The sequence below is a fragment of the Halichoerus grypus genome, chromosome 14 (assembly GCF_964656455.1).
Source record: "Halichoerus grypus chromosome 14, mHalGry1.hap1.1, whole genome shotgun sequence".
NCBI classification, from domain to species: Eukaryota; Metazoa; Chordata; class Mammalia; order Carnivora; family Phocidae; genus Halichoerus; species Halichoerus grypus.
The window spans coordinates 75521059-75534542 of NC_135725.1; the positions used below are offsets into that span (position 1 = coordinate 75521059).

Sequence of the window (13484 nt, forward strand, 5' to 3'; positions counted from 1 at the left end):
GCTTTTAGTTTATATATATGATGCTGTGATATGTATCTCAGACAGTTTCTTCTTCCTTCACTCAACATTTTAAGACTCTATCCAAGTCATTGGGTATCCTTCTAAGTTGACACTTCTCACCGCTACATGATATCTCAGTGTGGAACACCACTTTGTAGTCTTCATTCCCTAGGGACTGCAGATATATCACCCCTAAATTCCCAGAAGCAGTGATGCAGGTCTTTCCTGCTAGGGTACTCAGCCTTTTCCCAATGCTTTCTAAAGTCGGACACTTGTTGCTGATGGACATAGTTTTAGGGGCTGCATAGTGTGGCTGTTCATCACATGGGATTATGTACTACATTGCATCATGAAGATCCTATCAGTTTGGTGCTAGTAAGTTATTGGTGACCCTTTATGCTTGCTAAATTTCCCCCTTTTTTTTTTTTTTTTAAAGATTTTATTTATTTATTTGAGAGAGAGAATGACAGAGAGCATGAGAGGGAGGAGGGTCAGAGGGAGAAGCAGACTCCCCGCCGAGCAGGGAGCCCGATGCGGGACTCGATCCCGGGACTCCAGGATCATGACCTGAGCCGAAGGCAGTCGCTTAACCAACTGAGCCACCCAGGCGCCCAAATTTCCCCTTTTTTAATAGATCAGGAGCAGACCTCAGGCTAACATATTTTCAGGCAGCACACTCTAGCTGAAATTTAATTAAAATGTAATTTTAAAAATTTATTTATTTAAATGGCTTCTTCTATTTTTAATACGCAACTCTGGTTTTCTACTTAAAGAAATGACATTCCATATTTAATAGAATCTAAAATGTGGCTGATTATAAAAACAACATTATTACATATTCCATTAAGAAAGGAAAATAGGGGCTCCTGGGTGGCTCAGACGGTTGAGCGTCTGCCTTCGGCTCGGGTCATGGTCCCAGGGTCTTGGGATCAAGCCCCACATGGGGCTCCCTGCTGAGCAGGGAGCCTTCTTCTCCCTCTCCCTCTGCCTGCTGCTCCCCCCGCTTGTACTCTCTTCCTGTCTAATAAAAAAATAAAAAATCTTAAAAAAATAGAAAGGAAAATAATTCTACTAATTAAACCATCATATATCACTCAGGGTAAGAAATATGCCTGCTTTCAAAGATGTTAAAATGTGAACAAACATGCATCCACTTTTGTTTCCTTTAGCAAATAAGGTTATTTAAGCAAAGAAGAGAATTGATTGAATGAAAAAAATAGTTAATAAGTGACAATAGCCATGGTAAGTGAATTTGGTAGAAAGGAGGATGCAGATTCAGGAGTGACTGAAGTCTGGGAAACAATGAATTGTTAAGAGTAAATCTGTACTCAGGCAGGTGGGTCAAAAGTTCCTGCTCCCAGGTACCAGAAGTTCCCAAGTCTTGTGACCTGACTTCAGTGTGGCCACTCTCCCACCCCTCCCCTCCGAGTGGCCTTGGGGAGTGCCCAGATCTTGTCCTGTTTCCCTCCCATCTTGAGTCCTTCAAAGCACCTGAATGCTTTCATGTTAGCAACACCTTCACTTCTGCCTGAGTATGAAATAGTGGATCCTGGCACTTTCCTCACAGTAGCCAACTTATCCATGAAGAAGTGAAATGATGAGGAGTGGACATTTCTGACGTGAGGCACCCACTAAGAGATGTATGTTGACGTCAGAGAATGTGCTAGTAATAGTGGTAGAAGTAATAATTGCTTTGTTAGCTGTAAGTTCTTTCACTTTTATTTTTATTTGACCCTTACCACAATGATGAGTAGATATTCTCCCCCTTTTTCAGGTGGGAAAACTGACAATGTTAACTTGTCCCAAATGACACAGTAGTAATCGGCAGAACTGTAAGTAGATCCACAAAGTTACTACCTTTCTATTTATTTATTCATTTTAAAGATTTATTTATTTACTTGAGAGAGAGAGAGAGAAAGAGTGGTAGGAGGGGCAGAGGCAGAGCGAGAGAGCAAATCCTCAAGCCGACTCCCTGCTGAGTGCTGAGCCTGACGCGGGGCTGGATCCCAGGATCCTGAAATCATGACTTGAACCGATGTTAAGAGCTGGTCACTTAACCAGCTGAGCCACCCAGGCGCCCCTCTTTCTCTCTCTTTTTAAATTTTTAAAAAAATTTAAAAAATATTTTTTATTTGTTTATTTAAGAGAGAGAGAGAGCATAAGCAGGGTGAGGGGCAGAGGGAGAAGCAGGCTCCCTGCTGAGCAGGGAGCCCAATGTGGGGCTCCATCCCAGGACCCTGGGATCATGACCTAAACCGAAAGCAGATGCTTAACCAACTGAGCCATCCAGGCGCCCCACTTTCTCTCTCTCTTTTTAAAATTAAACTTCTATTTTGAGATAATTGTAAGTTCACTATTGTAAGAAATGCTAATATAGAGAGATCCAGGAGATGTGCCGCATTACTGGATTTACCACTTTCTCCCATTAGTAACACTTTGTAAAACCGAAGTCCTGAATCACAACCAGGACGCTGACATTAATATAATCAAGATGCAGAACATTTCCATAATCTGTCGCCCGCCTGTGTTGCCCTTTTAATAGACACCCCCACCTCCTTCTCCTGCCCCACTCACCTCCCCATTCCCTCCCTGACTCCTGGCAACTCCTGGTGAAACTTCTGTTTTGCATTTCCATAATTGTGTTGTTTCAAAAACGTTACATAAGTGGAATCATGCAGTATGTAACATTTTGAGGTTTTTTTTTCACTCAGCTTAATTCTTTGGAGATTCCTGCAAGTTGTTCAATATGTCAATAGTCTGTCCCTCTCTGTTACTGAGTTCCATGGTCTGGATGGACCACAGTTTAACCATTCACCTAGTGAAGGACATCTGCCTTCTTTCCAGTTTCTGGCTATGACAAAGCTTCTATGAAGAACCTTGCAGGTTTTTGTGTGAACATAGTCTTCATTTAAAAAAAAAAAAAAAAGGATTTATTTATTTTGAGAGAGATTGTGTGCAAGCATGAGCACGGGGAGCAGCAGAGGGAGAGGAAGAGGGAGAGATGCAGACTCCTGAGCAGGACCCTGATATTATGACCTGAGCTGAAATCAAGAGTCAGACTCTTAACCAACTGAGCCACCCAAGCGCCCTCCTAAGTCTTCGTTTTTGAGGGATAAATGCCCAAGAGTGCAATTGCTGGGTTGTATGGCAGTTGCATGTTTATTTCTTAAAAGAAACTGCCAAACTGTGTTCCCTTACCACCAGTGTCCAAGTGACCCAAATTCTCTGCATCCTCACTAATACTTGGTTTTGTCACTAATTTTTATTTTGACCAGTTTGATAGATGTGTAGATATATCTCACTGTGGTTTTAATTTACTTTTCCCTAATGGCTAATGATGTTGAGCATCCTTTTCGTATGCTTGGTTGTTGTCTGTATACCCTCTTTGGTGAAATTCTGCCTTTTTAAAGAAAAAATTCTTGAATTGTCTTTCATTCTTCCCCAGTATTCTTTCTTTTAAAAAGATAAAATTGTCCTGAGATAATTGTAGATTCATGTGCAATTGCAAGAACTGATACAGAGATCAGTAATAAAAAGATGAATAATGCAAGCCATGGGCAAAAGATTTGAATAGGCATTTCTCCTAAGAGAATACACAAATAAATGGGCAAGATGCACATGAAAAGATGTGCAACTTCATTAGCCATCAGGGAAATACAAATTAAAACCACAATGAAATAGCACTTCACATGTCCTAGGGTGGTTATAATAAAGAAAAAGACACAAGATAGCAAGTGTTGGTGAGGATGTGGAGAAATCGAAACCCTCGTACACTGCTGGTGGGAATGTAAAATGGTGCAGCTGTTTTGGAAAACGGTCTGGCAGTTTGTCAAAAGGTTAAACATAGAGTTACCATATGATTCAGCAATTCCATTCCTAGGTATATACTCAAGAGAATCGAAAACATTTGTCCACACAAAAACCTGTACATGAATATTCCCACTAGCATTATCCCTACTAGCCCCAAAATGGAAACAACCCCAAATGTCCATCAACGGATGAACAAAGAAAATGTAGTCTATCCATGCAATAGAATCTTGTTCATCAAAAAAAGAAACAAAATATTGATGCACGCTACCATAAATGCTAAGTGAAAGAAGCCAGTCACAAAGGACCACCTACAGTATGATTTCAATTACAAGAAATATCCAAAACAGGCCGCTCTATAGAGAAAAGAAAGTAGATTAGTAGTTGCCTAGAGCTTGGGTCACGGGGGTATTAAGAGATGACCGATAAAGGGAGCAGAGTTTCTTGTTTGGGATAATTAATATGTTTTAAAAATATGGTGACGAATGAGAGACGATGGACTCTGAAAAACAAACTGAGGTTTCTAGAGGGGAGGGGGTTGGGAGGATGGGTTAGCCTGGTGATGGGTATTGAGGAGGGCATGTTCTGCATGGAGCACTGGGTGTTATGCACAAACAATGAATCATGGAACACTATATCTAAAACTAATGATGTAATGTATGGGGATTAACATAACAATAAAAAATTTAAAAATAAAAAAAATAAAATAAAAATATGGTGACGAATGTACAAGTTTGTCCCATGGAATCGTACACTTCACACAAAGAAATTGTATGGTCTGTGAATTGTATCTCAATAAAACTGTTTCTGTTCTTTAAAAAAAATTTTTTTTGAAGATTTTATTTATTTATCTGAGAGAGAATGAGAGAGAGAGAGCGCCCATGAGAGGGGGGAGGATCAGAGGGAGAAGCACACTCCCCACTGAGCAGGGAGCCCAATGCGGCACTTGATCCTGGGACTCCAGGATCATGACCTGAGCTGAAGGCAGTCGCTTAACCAACTGAGCCACCCAGGCACCCCAAGTTCTTTTTTTTTAAGGTTTTATTTATTTATTTTAGACATAGAGAGAGCGCACACAAGCAGGGGGAGCGGCAGAGGGAGAAGGAGAAGCAGACTCCCCACTCAGCAGGAAGCCAGATGCAGGACTCGATCCCAGCACCCTGAGATCATTACCTGAGCCCGAGTCAGACATTTAATGGACTGAGCCACCCAGGCACCCCAAACCTGTTTTGTTTTTTTCTTAAAAGAAATAATACAGAAATTCTGTGTACTATTTACCCAGTTTCCCCCAGTGGTAATATTTTGCAAAGCTATAGTACGATAGATTACTGAGACCAAGATGTTGAGATTGATACAATCCACAGATGTTATTTAGATTTCCCCAATTTTACTTGTACTCATCTGTGTGTGTGTGTGTGTGTGTGTGTAGTTCTACACATTTTATCACACGTGTAGATTTGTGTATCCACTGTCACGGTCAAGACACCGAAAGGAATATTGCCTTTAAAGCCGGGGTCACCCTAGATTCTGTCTGAAGCTGTGCTCCAAAGACCTTTAGTTTGCCCTCCCTGTTACTAACCCACAGCAAGGAAGCTTGCCTCCAAGCATCTCCTCCTTGCTTGTCAAAGGGCAAGAGTCACAGAAGGCCATGAATTCCCACCCACACCGGAAGAACGGAAGGTTGGGATCACAGGCACCATTCATCTAGATTCTAGAATCACCCACACTTCTGAAAGAGTAGGAAATGATCTTACCAAAAGGAAGAATGTGAATTCTGGAAGGGGGGTACGCCTCCGTGTCTTCACTCCCCGCTTTCTCCTCCCACCAATTTCAAAAGCCATCTACCTCCCAGGCCTGGTGGGTAACTTGTCAGCGCTTTCGGAGATCCGGTATTTATCGACTTGCCCCTAGCAAACGCTGTCAGGGAGAGGACTGGCAATGATTCATCTGTACTAATCCCTGTGTTTTCATCAGCCTTGGGCTGTTCGAGGGGACAGCCCCGGACGCTCTTCCACATCATCATCACTTTGGTTTCTCTCAAAATGTTTGCTCAGAAAAAGCCCAGAGTTTGGCCTCGGTTCTTTCTGGGCTTCCAGGGGGATTTCCCGTCCTTCTCGGACTCCAAGGGTGAATTTGCCAGAAGGTTTGCTTCTTACCTGGCAGGGCAGAAGGTAAAGTCTGGCGTCTGCATGGATTGTTGTTGTTGTTATTGTTGTTTTTAATCAAAGACAAGCTTGTTATGATCACATCAGTTGGGACAAAGAGCTGTGGGAAGACGTAGCTGATAACTACTCTCTGTCTCTCAACTGTGATCCCATTGCCCCCAAATCACTGGGCCTGTCATAGCTGACCACCTGCTAGTCCCAGCTCTCCCCTCCACCTGGATTTTATGACTCAGCCATGATTTGACATCTAAAACTTAGCTTATGCAGATCTGCTCCATACAACCCTAACTGTGGCCCATGAACACGGACTTCATTATCTGACCTCCACCCTTGTAAAGCCTCAAACTCTGACACTTACAATCTCTGTTAAACTTCACACTGTGACTGGATGTATCTCCAAAACTGAGTACTACTACTAATTATAATAATAATATCTTGATTAGTTGAGCAACTTTGTGAGACAGATAGAAGCTCAGAGATGCCAAAAACTTGTCCAAGATCACACACTGCAATGGTGATAAAATTTTATAATAACAAATGTAAATTTCTCCCCTTTAACCATGGTTTCCTTGCAACCCCCTACTTCCTTTAAGTTCATTATCCCAGAGGACAGGTACTTGACCTCCTCAGTAAGACCACAGCCTTGCAAACTGGACCTTATGGAGAAGAAAAGGATGATCAGCAGGCTGGAGATTCAAGAAGGAGTTGACATTGAAGCTTGAGACTGAAGGTAGTCTGCTGACAGAATTCCTTTTTCCCTGAGGGAGGTCAGTCTTTGCCTTAAGGCCTTCACCTGATTAGATGCAGCTCACCCACATTATGGAGAGCAATCTGCTTTAATGAAAGTCTAAATGTTAATCTTATCTGAAAAGTACCTTCACAGCAACATCTGGACTTGTTTGATCAAATATCTGAGTACTGTGGTCAAGCCACATTGACACATACAATTAACCATCACAGCAGCCAAGGGTTTTATGGAAAGAAGACTGGGAGGGAAGGAGAGGGGACTGAAACATCCTATGGGGGCATTTGGCCAAGAAAAGAAAAGCACTTTAGATAAATGAAAGAAACATCCAGAACAGAAGGTGGTTCTTTATTCCACTCTCTGCTTGGGGAGCTACCCAGCAGAGCCACCTTACAGGACATGATAGGGCGGCCATCTCAAAATAATCATGGCAGTGTAGTGCCTGTGAGGCCCAGGGAGGCTTAGAGGGTTAGCCCTCTCCAGCTGCCTTTGGTTCCCGTGTGCTGCAGACAGCTGGGTGCCGGTTAGAAGGTCCATCATAGCAGGACCTTCTAACCAGTTCTGTACACAAGGCTGCAGAGATAACAAACCGTGTGGGCTAAAGCTGAATTGGATTCACTGCCAGGCCTCAGAAAGGTCTAGAGGAGGTGGCCCTGAATCAGCCAGGGAGCACCCAGACTTTGCCCAAGCAGAAAGAGAGAGAGACACACACACAAACAGCAGACCTCAAGTTTCACTGGTTGCAGACTTGAGATGCAAGCTCTAGGAGGTCAGTCTGCATTTAGGTGGATCAAGGGTGTTGCTTCTGAAACCAGCATTGAACTGGCTTTGTGCCTGCGGCCCCAGGGTTGCCCTTCCATTGTGAGGTTGCATAAACCACGCCCAGGCGCCATCTTGGAGAGGAGTGAGGGATGGCAGGCAGAGAAGCATGACTTAGAGATTGGATCTGTTTCCCCCAGAGAGACTGAGAAGTTCCTAAAGAGTCTACTTAAAGTATTGGCTGAAATGAAGTATAAATTATATAGAATTTAAAGTCCACCTTTTATCTGTTAACTAGTATGAGGAACTAGCTTCATGAGAGACGGCAATAGATTTCAGAATTGATGTGTGATTACAATTGTGAACTTGTTATATCAGTAAGTGGTAAATCCAGGCATGAAGACCAGCTCTTCATTTCTCCAAACCAAAGTTTCATGCTGACCCCCAAACAGTGTCGCCATGATCAACTGACCCTCTCCATGAGCCTCTGTGACCACTGGCAACTCCTGCCAGGCTTGATCTTGTCTCCTGGCCACCCCCTTCTAGCATGGACTTACTCTGAGGTCAGTTTAGCCTAACTGAGGGAAGGACATTTTCATTATGCTTTGTATAACCCACTGCTATATTCTGGTTACTTTTATTTTGATAAATTTAAAAAAATACAGAAAGGTATAAAGAAAAATATCACACATATTAACACTCTCCAAAGCAACAAATAAATGCTAAGGTTTATCATATTTGTTTCTAGTTTTTGTTTTTTTTTTAACATGAGCAAACCATTACAGATGAAATTACTGTCCCCTTTGACCTTTACCCCTAGACCCATTTCCTTCCTACCTTCCCCAGAAGCTACCAGGTTCATGAGTTTGATGTGGATTCTTCTAGTCCATTAAAAAAAAAAAATACTTTTATACATACAGTTGCACACATCTGTGAAAAATACAGAATATTTGGTGTGTGGTTTTAAAATCCAACCAAAGGGTAACCAAATTATATATAATCTGATAACTACATTTCCCACTCATTCTTAATGAGACTCCATGGTATTGATTTATGTGCTGCATTTTATTTGCTCTCTTATTGATGAACATTTAATTTTTTTTCCTACTTGTTAAATTTGTAACCAAAATTTCAGTGGGCATCTCTGTACATGTTTCCATGGGCACCCATGGATGTCTCTCTAGAGCATGTTCTAGAAGGGGTGCTGCTGGTTTTCTTGTACATGTGTGAGGTAGTTATCACACTAGGGGATCAGTAACTTGTGTGTGCATCTGTCTTTCCACCCAGACGTTGAATTCCTTGAAGTCAAAGGCTATGTTTTATTCATCTCAGCACCTGACACACCATGTTGAGAGAAATGATGAGATGCATGAATGAAAGAAATGCTTCCATCCCTCCCCCTGCTTTCCCAAACCAGCTTCCCCCTCGCCCGAGCATGATGACAATAAAGGGAATTCTCTGCCACAGCTTACAATGTGTGTTACTTGCATTGTCTCATTTAATTACCACAACTTTGTGAGAAATGCCGCTTCACCAGTGATAACATGGAGACTTGGAGAAGTGAGCTCCTGCCAACGCACAGTCATTAGGAGTAAAGGCAAGATTTGAATCAAGGTCTTTCCAAATCAGAGCCTGTGGCCTCTCCATTCCCTCCGGCTACCTCTCAAACAATGGGATGGGCTCATAATGGAAAGAGTCTGATGTTTTGCCTTCACAAACATGACATCTGCCTCAACAATTCTCTCCTTTTCCACAAAATCTTTGTTCCCTTAGAGTCTGGGGAAATCACTGTCATTAATTATCCCACAGCTTTGAGTAATTAACCCCCATCTTTCCCTCTCGGGCCTTGAATGCACACGTTAGAATCCTGAAGTGTGAGTGGTTGCTTTGGTATCCGTGAGGGCAACCCCACAGTCCTCCAGATGGGAAAGCGAGACCAAAAACTGAGGAAAGTGCTCAAGGGGACATAGCAAATTAGAAATCCAGCTGAGGTCAGGACCAGGTTTTCTGTGACTGGGTCTGGTGACCTTTGATCTGGCTTTTGGATTATCTGATAAGGCTGGCTCTTCTCCACCAGGGAGGAGACCTGGGCGGTGCTCAGCTCTGCTGCCTCGCTGATTTCAAGGGCACTGGGCAAGGACTGGGGCCGGGAACAGACATCACAGAAACCAAAGAATGTGCGGTCAGTGAAGTCCAGCTTGGAAAGCACCAGATGGAAGCTCCAAATGATGCTGAATCCACTGGACTGAGGTCAGAGGAGAAAACCGCCTTGACCGCAGAGGGACTCGATGAGCCAAGCTTAGCTGACTGCTGTTAACTCCATGAGCTCCCTGGCAGAATGCTATAGAAATGCATTGCTTGGGGCGCCTGGGTGGCTCAGTCATTAAGCATCTGCCTTCGGCTCAGATCATGATCTCAGGGTCCTGGGATCGAGCCCCGCATCGGGCTCCCTGCTCGGCAGGAGGCCTATTTCTCCCTCTCCCACTCCCCCTGCTTGTGTTCCCTCTCTCGCTATGTCTTTATCTGTCAGGTGAATAAATAAAATCTTAAAAAAAAAAAAAAAAAGGAAATGCATTGCTTGCTCGCGTCACGGAACACTTCCACGGGTGGATTTGATCTCTGCTCTGTGCGGTTGTTCAGGGAATCAGGCCCCTTCCACCTTTGGACTCTTTCTTCTCCAACAGCCTGCAAAGGCTGTGTCCCAGGTGACTAGGGAACCAGGGGGGAGGCAAAGCCACTCAGGGGCAGAGCTCAGGCTGGAGCAGGCATTCCTGACTCCGAGGCCAGGGGCTGGTATTTCTACCACACTGTCCTGCCTCTCAACATCTCTGATCCTGTTTGCTCCTCTCTGGAATCGGGGTCATATGGCCTGCTCTCATCATTCTCGGTATCGTGATTTCAAGGAGTGGAATATGTTTTATAAATGGGAGCGTGGCTGGTAGAGATAAGCATGGCTGTAGGTTCTTTTCTAAATGACAAAAAACTAAGCATTCTGCCCACCCCAACCTGGAGTCTTTTCCCTTCGGGCCCTGAAAGTAGGTGACGTACCTGAGAAACACTGTACACGAATGGAAGGACAGCTACAATGTGACCACAGAGGACACGGTCATTGTGGCTATGAGTCGGAGGCACAGGGGACATCTATCCCCAGGCAATGCTGGTGAACCCAGGCCTCTCCCAGCTCCTCCCGCCTGCAGTCCTCGAGCTTACATCTGCAAGGTCAGTTGTTGACCTTGAGCCTGGACTGCAGTACCGTTGGATCTATGCAGGGTAGTTGGTTGGCCGGGGCCTGCAATTTGGAATCCTAGAACTCTGGATTCAAGTCTTGGTTTGAGTGCCCAGTGAGCTCACTTTCCTCATCTATAAAATGGGGAGAATGACTTACATGGTTGTTTTAAGAACGAAATGAGCTCATTATGAAAACTGCTTAGCAGGTTGAAAATAGGCAGCACTCAGGAAAGCTGTGGTTATTTTCATGCCAAATCCAATGTGCTAGTGATATGTTCTGGGCACTGGCAGAAGAGTTGAGTCAGACCTTCACCTCGTGGCTTCCCTGGTGGCCCCATTTTGGTGAGCGGCCTTTTGCATCAATGTCCCTGCCCATCCCAATCCTTTCCCTGAATCTTCGCTGGCTTAGCGGAGGCCCAAAGACTCCATCTGGCCCTGGTGAGGCCAGATCCCCGGCCACCACTGCCACCCCAAGGCCCGTTGGCAGGATTCCCAGGCTAGGCTCCACCATTTGACTGCGCAGACAATGGAGTCTGAAATCTAAAGCTTTTCCGTTTCCTGTTCACCTTCTGGCTCATATTAACCTCACTGACATGATCTTACACAGCACTCCCGATTCTCACTGTAACTATCACGCGTTTCTGTCTCAGCCCATCAGGCCTAAAGCAGAGCCTGAGGCAAGAGCTTGAGAGATGACCCCCATGTAGGAGTGAGGGCGAGAGCAGGGTGAGACAGGGAGGAGGGATGGCCAACGTGGGCTTTGCTGCTCGGTTCCCGCTGTGGACAACTGTGGCTTAGTCCCACTGGGGCCCCCGTGAGAAGGCATGCCGAACGTGTGTCCCTCTGTGAAAGGAGAGGGCCCGGGGGCATTCATCCGGTCATTCATTCCTGTCCTTCCTCGGTGGAGGGTCCCCAGGCCTGCCCCACCTCCCACTTGGAAAATGTCCTTGTGTGAGATGGGAGTAGTTTCCCAGGCTCTGAGGAAAGGCCCAAGGCAGAGAAGGGGAGATGCTGAGAGGCAAGCTTGCAGGAGAGCCTGTGGCCTGCAGCTGCGCTGACATCAGGGACCAGGGAAGGCCCTGGAATGTCCGCTGAGGCCATGTCCCTTAGCAAGCGGTTTCCCACTCCCGGCCTTTTTGCACTAACAGTCGCCCTGTGCCGTCCCGAAGGGCGAGGTGCCAACGTCACCTTCCTAGCTGAAGGAGCCTCCCTGTGGTCCCTCCTTCCCATGACCCCATGGTATGTTTCTTTCCATGAACCTTCTCTGGCAGCCTGGCCGTGTAGCGTAAAGCCTCCCAGCTCGTGCGTGTGTCCTTGTGTTGGGATCAGTTCAAACAAGACCCGTGCGGGACCGGGGGGGGGGCTCATTACAGAGAAAGCGGGTCAAGTGTCCACGCCAGGCCGGGAAGCGGGCACCGCAGGCGTGCTCAAGCTGTGGTTGCTCGTCAGGTGTCGGGGTCAGATGCAGCAGGCAAGGCAGGCAGTGAGCCGAGCGCACCAGGCCGCGGGACGTGGGCGCTTCGGGGGAGGCAGCAGGTGCCCGGGAGTCTGCAAACGGCATCGGGCGGGCAGGGGACTCTCCCGGGAACGGACGAGGTTCCCCTCCTGGTCCTGCTGGGCCATTTCAAGGGTGCTGCCGTGTATGTGGGTTCCACTCCCGCGGTGGCCACGCCGATGACGTCATTGAAGTTTGGGAGAAGGGGTGACTTCCATGCACACCCCCACGAGGATGCATTTCCACCGGCTGCCGCTCACTCCGAAACCCTGGCGGCAATGGGATTCTGGGACTTGGAGGGAGGTTCTTTTTGGGGTTTGGTGCAAAGGCAGTGCAGCCTGCCGTGGCCCCTGGGATTCTGGAGACTCCGGAGTGCGGAACGGCTGGGCATACCTTCTGCGGACCGCGGTTTTCCAAGCCACAGGTGAGAGCAGCCACTTCTCTCTGAGACCAGCTCGGCAGGACCGGCTCGGCTGCACACGGTGTGAGTCACCCTCCAGCCCGTGGGCAGGAGCTGGGGCTGCAGGTTTTCCCTCCTCACGATCCCGGTCTCCATTCTCCACGCTGGGGGCGAGGCGTTAGGTCGGAGGGAGCTGGTGGAGTGATGTGTCCGCCTTGCAGGCAGAGAAAACATTAGGGTGTGTGCCCTTTTACCTTAATGGGTCTTTTGTCCTTCCAACCCAGTTACAGCAATAAGTAACCTCTTGGCTTGCTTTGTTTCTTCCATCAGGTTCTGCCCCTCCTGAGGGTGGAATGTGAAAGGTGGAAGGAACATCGGATTTACTCCTGATCCTGACACTTGGTGCCGGCGCTGTGTGTGGTCTGACTCCATCACCAGCATCTGGAGTGTATTCATCACATTCAGTCGTCTTCCTGGCTCCCAGATGACGAGGTTCTAAATTAAACGTTCCATTTTCATTCTGATCACCTTCAATAAAGCACAACAGTGTGGTTTTGAAGTTCCCTAGCCTTCCCGTGCCTCAGTTTCCTCCTCTGTGTCATGGGTACAGTGATATCACTTACCTCACGGGATTTCAGGTACTGTTTTCAGACTAGGAAGGTCCAAATTGGGAATCTGTGTGCCATTTTATATCTTTGATATTCTTCTCGCTTACCCTTTTTTGTTTGTTTGTTTGTTTGTTTGTTTCATAAAGATGTGTGGATTAAACAGAAAGCAAAATCAGACCGTTGGGACAAAAAAGAGAACAGAAACCGGTGGAAGAAACTAGAAGGAATAGATTCGCCACAGACCTGAGCCACGATGATTGGAGTAAGTGGGCAATGA

At 46.1% G+C, this 13484-nt stretch overlaps 1 protein-coding gene across 1 annotated transcript in view; it reads left to right on the forward strand.

The window, feature by feature from the left end:
• Window positions 1-13106, forward strand: part of TMEM268 (transmembrane protein 268) — a 288999-nt gene extending 275893 nt beyond the window's left edge. The window contains exon 9 of the mRNA XM_078061671.1: window positions 12930-13106. Within this exon, the coding sequence (XP_077917797.1) occupies window positions 12930-12989 (60 nt within the window). The 3' untranslated portion in view covers window positions 12990-13106. The remainder of the gene's footprint in view (window positions 1-12929) is intronic.
• The last annotated feature ends 378 nt before the right edge of the window (window positions 13107-13484 follow it).